Consider the following 10,677-nt stretch of genomic DNA (forward strand, 5'->3'; position numbering starts at 1 on the left):
TTTATTGCCTCACTCCCAAAATTTTCAAATATTATTTAAGTCATACAAAAATAAAAATTAATGAAAATTATTTAAAAAATAAAAAAAAATCATAATTAGCATAGCTTCCATGGATTTTAATAATAATTAAATAAATGGGCTTAATTTTGGGGAAAATAATTTTAAAAAATGGAAACCCCAATTTAGAACATCAATTGCCTTCTTTAGAAGTCAAGATCTCCATCAAAGCCATTAATATATAAAGAAAAAGAAAAAAGAAAAAGTAGGTTCATTTATTGGGAGTGTTGTTGATTGGTGGGCAATAAGTATGCACAAATTTTGGCTTTTTTTATTTAGTTTATTTATTTTATTTTAGGTTATTTCTTATTATTATTAATAATAATTAATTATTAATATAAATAAATAAATTTTAAATAAAAAAAATATTTATCAAAATCTGTAACAACAAAATTCTAATTTTTTAAAGAAAAGGACACAAAATATGGATTATTTTAATAAAGGGCGTGTTGACACGTGCACACGTATTAATATATAACGAAATTTTAAATTATAATATTTTCATTGCTTCATAAAATTAGAAAGGATTATTTAATGAAAACTATATTGTTGAAATTAATTATATTACTATAAACAATTATGATTCCATATTTTATTGAGTCTGATGCACTCATTATTGAAGCACTATAAATAATTCAATAATTATTATATATATATATATTATACTAAATTCTTTATTGAATGCTATATTCACAAATTATTGAAAAGAACCACTGCTCATGTTAAATAGCAATAAATTCTTTGATTTATAATGTTGCTTTCAATATCATTTTTCTTTTGCATTCAAACAAAACAAAACAAAATTTACTTTTCATTAAGCTAATCACTATCACAATTCTATACTTGTAATTAGGCTAATAATTATTAAATATTAAATTAATAATTTTGAGATTTTAGAACCTAAATCCCAATGACAACCATATAATTCGAGGGTAGAGTGACATGAATTAATGATTAAATTTATATATTGATTGAATATATAACTATAATAGTTATTATGATAACCAATAATTGAGTTCCACGTTGAGTTAATTAAATGAAGGATGGCAGGTACATTAGTGAGTCAATTAGTGTCAGATCTTTTGGAGGAAGCAAAGGTAAAGTCATGAAAGTTTATGCTTAAAGTGGACAATGCCATGTGTCAAAAATATTTGTATTTAACCACTAACCATGGGAGTCAAATTATTGGAGGTTACTTATTAAATAAATGCAATTTTTGAGGAAAATGTTAAATTCAAATCAATAGAAAGAGTGGATTTGCCTTTTTGGGAGAACAATAAATCATAAATGAAGCAAATTATGGGAATCCACAAATATTTTTTAGAAAAATATTTAATAATGAGTTATAAAATGAGCCTTAAATCAGTAGACAAGACATCAATTATCATTTTAAAGATGGATAGTTTATTGATCACCCACAAATGTTAAAAAAGAGTAACGATCTTTCTTAGAAAATGCTACATCTAGATTTATTTACGTAATAAAATATATATTTATAAATATTGAAAAAAAAAAGACAGGTATATTTTTTTTCCTTCAGATTGCACGTTATTAAAGAGAAATTCCTTCCTTCATCCGCATCCAACTTGTGAGAATTTTGTCCCTGAAAAGAGATATTATTCAGAATTATGTAATAAGGAAAGGTTGATTCCTTCATAAAAAAAATTTATTTAATTTATTTGATGTATTTTATAAAGGGAAATTTATGAGTGATTCTATTCGAATATTGTATTATTAAAACATTAGAGTGTTTAATTATAGTTTAGTTTTGTGTGTGTGGAGAGACAATATGAGTAAAGTTTTGGAATTGGCACAGTATTTTCAAAGAAACCAATATGAAAATTCTAAATTACATTTCATTATTATATTAAATTCCTAGGACGTGCATGTTGAGTTGTATCTTTTAAAAGTAAAATATTTGAATAATAAAATTGGAAAATAAGAATTTTGAAGGTATTATTATTATTAATGTGAGATATGGAGAGTGTGAAATTGGTAATTAAGAGTGATTTGGTGTACTGATTATGGAAGAAGAAATGGACATTGTTTGTATTTAAGGGTCCCATCCCCTTCTTCCCCCCTCCCATTATTATTCTCTCCTCTAATCTAATCTAACCTGCATGCTCTGCTCTGGATTCTTGTCTTCCTCTCTCCTTCTCTTATTATTATTCCTTTCTTCACCCCCTCACTACTCGCTCGCTCGCTCACTCTGCAACCCCCTGCTGTTCTGGATCTGAGTACATTGCGCTTCTTCAATCCTTTGCTTCTACTTCTACCAACATCTGGGTATCATTTTCCTTCTTTTCCTGCTACCTAATGCAACTCAACCCACTCTCTCTCTTTTTTCTTTTCTCTTCCTCAATTTCTTGTTTTACATGTGTTTTCCAATTCTTTTCTCCTATGTCATTGCTCCAATCCGCTAATACCGGGGATCTGCTTCTTCTCCATTCTGAACTCTCTCAAATGTAGGGTTTAGGATCGCTTCTTTCTTCGCTCTTTGCTGCTTTTGCGATTCTTTCATATTCCTACTCCGGGTTTTGGTAATCACTCACTTTTCTACTGCTATCTTCTCTCTCTCTCTTCACCAACTCTTTTCAATCCTTCGTCTAATGCCTTACATCGCCTTGAGCTGCCAATCTTTGAACTCTTTCATTACAAGGGGACTATTTTTAGATCTCAAATTTTGGTCTCACATGCTTGAGCTTCGAGGATCATTCTAGTTCCCATCTTTCACTGCTGCTCTTCTTTTTCTTTTTCTGACGCTGCTCCGTGCCTTCCATTTCATTTTTCCAGTTCCTTCTATTTGAATGTGATGGTACTAGGAGAGAGTAGAGTGTCCCCAACTCTTTGATGCCCTTGATTGTATGAAATGTAGGGTTTAAATTTGGTTGCGATTCTTCATTTCGTGTGTATATGAGAAATGGGAGATTTGCACATTTTTTGTTAACTAAATTCTCAGAACCCCATGGTGAACTTTTGTGATTGGGAGATTGAGTTGGAGTCTTGATCTCAAAAACTTTGTTCTGGATTCTTGGGCTGTGTCTTTCGTTTGGTGGCTTATTTGGTTGATTTAGTTCGCTTACATGAAATGAAGTACTTAAATTTTGAATAATCTAGCTCTTGGGTTATGAGTACAACAAATTGTTAACTGATCGGTGATGAAATGTCAGTTAAGTTTATGAATGTTTGCTTCTTTCTCTCACACACTCAAATAGACACTCAAATACACACTCAAATACCCACTCAAATACCCACTCAAATACACACTCAAATACACACACCATGCACAGACTGCATATTTTCACAGAGATTGTTGGAGGCAACTTGTATTGGTTCTGTAGTTCCATTCTTCCATATACTTGTTCTTTTTTAATGATATCAAAGACACATTTTGTGTGTGGGTGGGGGTGACACATTCTCCGGGCTTAATGTTGCATGATTTCATTTCATATGAACAACCTAACTTACAGGGTCTGATTGATGCAGATAAAAGTGTGAATTTTACAGATTCGTGAATGGCGGTGGAAGATACACAAAATCCTCTTCAAGGGGAAACCACATGTGGTACCCTACTGCAGAAACTGCAAGTAAATAAATGACGTTGTTGGTCTTTTGCTTCCCTTTTTTCCGTCTAAATATTTTCTATTGGTCTCACCAAAAGTTATCTTAGGAAATTTGGGATGAAGTTGGTGAAAGTGATGAGGATCGAGATAAAATGCTGCTTCAGATAGATCAGGAATGTTTGGATGTCTACAAAAGGAAAGTTGAGCTGGCTGATAAGTCAAGGGCGAAACTTCTGCAGTCTTTATCAGATGCAAAGCATGAGCTCTCCAATCTTCTATCTGCTCTTGGAGAAAAAAGTTTTTCTGAATTTGTGAGTGAATACTTCATATAAGGCCGCCTTTTACATTTGAAAATGTTGCTGCATTTTTCTCATGATTCATATCAATTTTTTTTTTTTTTTACAGCCTGAGAGTGCTTCTGGAACAATCAAGGAACAGCTTGCAGCCATAGCACCCGCTCTTGAACAGCTCTGGAAACAGAAAGAGAAGAGGGTTAAGGAATTTTTTGATGTGCAATCAGAGATACAGAAGATATGTGGAGAGATCACTGGGAGTTTAAACATTAGCGAGAATCCAGTAGTAGATGAGTCTCAACTTTCTGTGGAAAAGCTTGACGAATACCATTGCCAACTTCAAGAGTTGCAGAAAGAAAAGGTAAGTTTTAGTTTGAGGAGCTATATATTTTGTTTATCGTTCTTCTTTCATCAAGCTAATCTTGGATCAATTATTCAAAGAACAGAGTGAAAGGTTGCACAAAGTTCTTGAATTTGTGAGCACCGTGCATGATCTCTGTGCTGTCCTTGGGATTGATTTCTTTGGTACTGTAACTGAGGTTCACCCAAGCTTGAACGACGCAACTGGTGTGCAATCTAAAAGCATTAGTAATGATACTTTATCCAAGCTAGCAAAGATGGTCTTAGCACTGAAAGAAGACAAAAGGCAGAGGCTACATAAGGTGAATTTAATATTCTGAACTTGTTTCTTTAAGGATGAGTTTGGCGTAACATCTAATTTAAACATTTCACTTCTTTTTTCCTCAAAACACTTTTTGTAAAACTAGTTTTAATTAAAATACTTGTGTGTTTGGTTACTTTTTCTTCAGAGTGATTTTAATCCAAAGTTCATTTGGCTGCATTGCATCTAAAAGTGATTCAACAAAGGCCATCATAAAGTAATTCTACAAAGGCCATCATAAAGTAATTCTACAAAGGCCATCATAAAGTAATTCTAAGCGATTACCAATCAACTATTTTATAATATCTCTTTTTGGATGATCAACTTTAAAATGATTCTTCACAAAATGATTTTAAACTAATTTGATTGTTTCATAAGTGATTTTTATTTGTTACTGAACACTCAAGATTCTTTATAGAACACCTTAGGCCTTTCAAAATCACTTATGAAGTTAATCCAAGCACCCACTAAGAAGAGAATTTCAAAGTTACGTTTGATTTGCCTCCTTGCTGCAAAATATGAAAATAGGTATTTATGTGGATGTGAAACATATACGTAGTATCAATCAAGCTTACCATTTAAAATGATATTTAAATAAACTTTTTATGGTATTCAATCTAGTTTGATAATTTAAAATCTTCCCACTAAGATGCATCCTCATTTTTATCATTTAAAAGGATATTAGAATTACAATTACTTGTGGCATTGTATCTCGATTGAATTTATTGCTTTAGTCATACTAAAGTGGCAAACAGAAGTACGTCGTGCACTCGGATTGTTTCTTAGCTTGGTATGTCTTTTCTTCTTTATTTGCAACTAGCACGCATAACAATGCATGGAAACTAGAGCTTTTTAGAGTTTGAAACAATGCATAGGCAGCTTTACTATTTTTCAACAGCACTTGTACATATCAGTTACAGGGATAAAGATTTGTACATTCTCATACATGCTAGACCTTGCACTATTTCTAACTCAAGATTATGGTGATATTGGTTTAGTTTTTTTGTGTAGACCTTTTAATCTTTGTATTTTATTGTATTGTACTTTCATATACAGCTTCAAGAATTGGCAACTCAGCTGATTGATCTTTGGAATTTAATGGACACCCCCTCAGAAGAAAGAAGTTTATTTGATCATGTCACGTGTAACATATCAGCATCAGTAGATGAAGTGACTGTCCCTGGGGCTCTTGCTCTTGATTTGATTGAGCAGGTATTTAAGTGTTCTTTAGAGCTCTTGCTGTAAATTTGCATAGGTGTGGGCGTTGACTCTTTTTTGTACTGCATGTTAAATATAAATAAGGCTGAGGTGGAGGTTGAGAGGCTTGATCAACTCAAGGCCAGTAGGATGAAGGAAATTGCTTTCAAGAAGCAATCTGAACTTGAAGAGATATTTGCTCATGCTCACATAGAAATCGACCCAGAGGCAGCTCGAGAAAAAATTATGACACTGATTGATTCAGGTAATGTTGAGCCTTCTGAATTGCTGGATGACATGGACAATAAAATAGCAAAGGCCAAAGAAGAAGTTCTCAGCAGGAAAGAAATATTGGACAAGGTTGAAAAATGGATGTTAGCATGTGAAGAAGAGAGCTGGCTAGAAGACTACAATCGGGTACTTGTCCTTTCCCGCTATCATATTAAAACTATTAGCTAATAACCTAACTCTAAAAATTTGATTATGTTGATTTGCCTGTATGAAATCTTTTGATTTTGTGCTATTTTGTAATTCCCTGGACTAATTGATTGGAAAACTTACAGTTACAAATTTACTTCTTACGTGGTTGATATAGCTAAGTTCTAAACATCATCTCAATTTCACAGTTGAAAATTTGAATGTCGCTCCCAAAGAGACTGAGAGAGACTAAATGTATGCTGGACTTGTGTTGTGTGTTTTGACGCCATTGGCATCACCTTGCAGGATGATAACAGGTATAATGCTAGCAGAGGGGCTCATTTGAATCTCAAACGTGCAGAGAAAGCTAGGATTCTGGTCAACAAAATTCCAGGTTTGTTGTATATATATGTCCGTACTTCAATATTGCTCTTACAATTCCGTGCATACTAATGCTTGGCTCTTGTTGATGACTTGATTATGAAGCTCTTGTTGACACTTTAATTGCCAAAACTCGGGCATGGGAGGAGGATCGTGGCATATCGTTTATTTACGATGGTGTTCCTCTTCTTGCTATGCTTGATGAATACACCATGCTCAGGCATGAAAGAGAGGAAGAAAAACGACGATTTAGGGTAAATTGTTTCTAGCGTCGTGACGTTGATCAACTTATTTGTGTACATGTTACTTTTGGTTTGACATTGCCTCAACTGAACACTAACACTTTGGACAGCTTTAATTTGCTCATGTGAAATTTGAAGTTACCTGTTTTTTTATCCTCTTAGTGAGACCTCTTATGGTGGACATTGCAGGACCATAAAAAATTTCATGAGCAGCAAAGCACAGACCAAGAGAGCATCACGAATTCAAGGCCTAGCCCTGCTCGACCTATCGGTACAAAGAAGGCAGCGGGACCTCGTGCCAATGGAGCTGTGAACGGAACTCCGAGCAGCAGAAGGTTATCGCTTAATCAGAATGGATCTAGATCTATGAATAAAGATGGAAAAAGGGATGGTATGAGACCAATGACACCTGTGAAGTATGATGCAATCTCGAAAGAGGACTCTGGCTCGCACGTTTCAGGTACGGAGCCTGTTTCATCTTCACCATGAGATGAGAGGAGGATAGATGTACTGTACTGATAATAGGTCTATATAATACCATCTGTAATATTTGTAGCTGCTGGTGTAGTGGACACGTTCCACAAAATAACGGAAGGTTAATGATGAGAGTGGGTGGGTGTTCTTTGTAGTTGTGTATGTTAGAAGAAGAAGTTGGATGTTTGTGGGTTAGTGTTAGTTATTTTGTCCTCAATCTTTTGTACTCTACTGTCCAGAAGTGGGGGCAATACAGCTCTTTCGTCAGGGCGAGTTCTTTTTGGTTTTTGACTAATCTACTTCTCAATTGGACTCTGATTTTGTGATCTCTGTTTGTGTATGCAATTATGAATTTTGACGAATTCAAGACCTCCATGTTTGCTCAACCTCTGAATAAGTTCCGTCTATTCTTTTTCCTCTAAAAGAATTGGTATTTGAATGCCAAAAGTGTAACGACCAAGCTTAGCGCTGGTGGATAGATATTGTCCTATTTGAGGTTTCCGTTTTGGGCTGGATGGGGAGAGGTTTTCACACCTTTATAAAAAATGTTTCATTCTCCTCTCCAACCAACCGACGTGAGATCTCACAATCTATTCCTTTGGGGTCCAACGTCTTTGCTGGCACTCGTTGCCTTCTCCAATCGATGTGAGATTCTCTCAATTCACCTCATTTCGGGACCTAGCGTCCTTACTGGCACACCGCTTCATGCCCACCCTCTTTGAGTCTCAGCCTCTTTGCTGGCACACTGCCCTGTGTCTGGCTGTAATATCAACTATAACGATCCTTGCCGGAATTCTCGGTCTTCTCCAACCCAAGGTTTTTTTCTTTCTTGGCTGTTACAAAAAGTCTTTCCAAAGCTGGTTTTGTCGTTCTCTAACGTAGAAGATGATATGCTCCAAATTGGTTCTCCAAGTGCCATTCCCAACATCATCATGTAAGGCACTCTTAAACTTAGAACTCCAAATTGTGTGTGAAAGCTCCATATTCAGGACACAATTACTTATTTACAGATAATGTAATTGAAATTAATTCATTCAAATTGAAAATTATGTTTAATAAATAAATTATCATTATTTTTTTTTTATAAAATATATTAAATAATTTAATTAAATATAAAAAAAAATTAACTAATGTACTTATATTTAGCTATGCAATTAAAAATGGGTTACCTTTTTCTTTTTCAATTGACTAATTCATTTTTTAGTACTTTGGATTAATTAATGTGGATCGTTTCATTAACTAATCTATTAAAATTATATAAGGTTACCATAATTAATTTAATCAAATAAATACAAATAAATTTGTTCTCATAAATAACATTTTCATGTACCATTAAATACCATATATATATTTTTTAATCTATAAAATCTTAAACTAGAGCTTCTAAAAATGACATCATCAAAGAAAATACCCTATTTACCCACCATAAAATTGAAAAGCAATAAAATTACATTAATTCTCAAATAAAAAGTAAATTATAGTTTCATACTTCTATTAGAATGTGTGCCACGTGTTACCAACATAGCACCTTAACATCTTCCACAAACTCTTTCTAAATTTTGTTGTATAACCCGTGTTATTCATCTGACCAATAATAATGATGTTCTTGATGAGACCATGAATATATGTGACATTTCAATTTTTATGCAAACATCTCATTTTCTTCGACTCTCAAAATTTCTAGATTTGAAATTGTGAAATAAGATGCACCTAAATCCAAAATCTAGTATTCAATTGGACTGTCCACGTTTAGGATCAAAGCATCCAATGTCTTTTGCTAAACCAAAATCTAGGGTTCAATTGGACTGTTATGCTTAGTATCAGAGTATCCCAATGTCTTATGCTAAACCAAAATCTAGGATTCAATTAGATTGTCCATGCCTAGGATCGGAGCATCCAATGTCTTCTGCTAAACTTGTAGAATCATAATCATCCTCTGATTTGTGATTTTTCTTCCTCTTTAGTCTTATACAATCGGTTTTCTCCACAATTCCAACATTTTACATTTGGTTTGTTTGAAAATTTTCACAGTTATTTGATTTTGATCCGCCTTTGTTTGGACCATTTGATTTACTTATTCCGCTTTGGTTAACATGGAGAGCATTTACCAGATGAGTCTTCCTTTTTTTTTTTGTGAATACTTTTTTGCTGACAACTATATCTTAGATTTCATCAAATTTTAGTTTTTCAAATCATCGAGAACGGTTGATCCAACAACAATAGTATTCCACGATTTGGGTAAATATGACATCAAAATCAGTGCTTTATTTCCATCTTCAAAATTAATTTCCATCAATTGACTTACAATCATATTGAATTCATTTATATAATCTGCAACAGATCCATTTTCAGACATTTGTATCGAACAATTGCCGCATCAATAACACCTTATTTCATAGCCGACAATTTTTCGTACATATTCGACAACCTCTTCAACATATCTAACACTGTCTTCTCCTTGATGACGTTGAACGTCACGTTTTTGGACAAAGTCAACCAGATCAACCCTAGGGTCTGTTGATTCTTAAGCTTCCACGGCTCCATGGTCATGATATCCGACTTCACTCCGAACAGCGGTTTGTGAAGATCTTTTTAGTACATATAATCTTTAATATGCATCTTCAAGAAACAGAAATTAGATCTATCAAACTTCTCAATTTCAATTTTTGAACTTTTCATTTTTTCAAATTGCGGTGATTAATGACTTCGAGAGAAAATATTGACAATACAGACAAAACAAAAACAAAAAAACATTTTCAACCATTGCTTAAGGGGTATATATATATGGTTTAGTCTACTATATACATAACATATATAGTTTTACTCGATATAGTTTTTTACTATACATATTATTTACGACCATTTACTTTATCATACGTAACTTTACTGTGTATAACTATTGATTAAATTATAAATAATTAACCAGCTCCATAACCTAACAATAACCACACCCACATGTCTATCCTTAAACTATTTGGATCGGAGTGTTACAAGAAAAAGACATCACTTTATCAATATACCAAAGACCCTTCATATTATTTATGTAACATTATCATATCTTATGTTAACAATATATGGTCGAAAGCATTAATATCTTGAATTTCTATGTAATGGATAATAAAAATATCGAAATAATAATAAATAATAAATATTAATTGAAGTTGAAGAGACATCTAAATTATATTTGACCTTCAACACGTTCTCTTATTTACCCTAAAGAAGATAGAGACATGTTTTACAATACAATTCTAGACATACATGTACATGTACATATACAGATATACATATAGATATATATATTCTAAACATGTTACATGTATATATATATATTTAAGGTTCATTCTTATTTCTTAAAAAAAAAAAAAAAATATGAAAATGAAAAAACTAAAAGG

At 33.0% G+C, this 10,677-nt stretch overlaps 1 protein-coding gene across 1 annotated transcript; it reads left to right on the forward strand.

Annotated features, from left to right (window-relative positions):
* The first annotated feature begins 2,124 nt into the window (after nt 1-2,124).
* On the forward strand, nt 2,125-7,611 carry LOC111447264 (65-kDa microtubule-associated protein 1-like). The gene is made up of 11 exons (XM_023086317.1): nt 2,125-2,343; nt 3,544-3,644; nt 3,728-3,931; nt 4,026-4,274; nt 4,360-4,575; nt 5,631-5,786; nt 5,877-6,188; nt 6,495-6,582; nt 6,675-6,823; nt 7,001-7,271; nt 7,368-7,611. The coding sequence occupies exons 2-11, from the start codon at nt 3,573-3,575 to the stop codon at nt 7,409-7,411; spliced, it is 1,761 nt and encodes a 586-aa protein (XP_022942085.1). The 5' UTR covers nt 2,125-2,343; nt 3,544-3,572; the 3' UTR covers nt 7,412-7,611.
* The last annotated feature ends 3,066 nt before the right edge of the window (nt 7,612-10,677 follow it).

Source organism: Cucurbita moschata, unplaced genomic scaffold, assembly GCF_002738365.1.
Source record: "Cucurbita moschata cultivar Rifu unplaced genomic scaffold, Cmos_1.0 Cmo_Scf00001, whole genome shotgun sequence".
Taxonomy (NCBI): domain Eukaryota; kingdom Viridiplantae; phylum Streptophyta; class Magnoliopsida; order Cucurbitales; family Cucurbitaceae; genus Cucurbita; species Cucurbita moschata.

Excerpts from the sequence above, each read along its gene's own strand:
- LOC111447264 (XM_023086317.1), top strand. The coding sequence starts at position 3,573 with ATGGCGGTGGAAGATACACAAAATCCTCTTCAAGGGGAAACCACATGT. Across the intron at positions 3,932-4,025 it reads AAAAAAGTTTTTCTGAATTT|CCTGAGAGTGCTTCTGGAAC; the intron begins GTGAGTGAATAC and ends TTTTTTTTACAG. Across the intron at positions 6,824-7,000 it reads AAGAAAAACGACGATTTAGG|GACCATAAAAAATTTCATGA; the intron begins GTAAATTGTTTC and ends TGGACATTGCAG.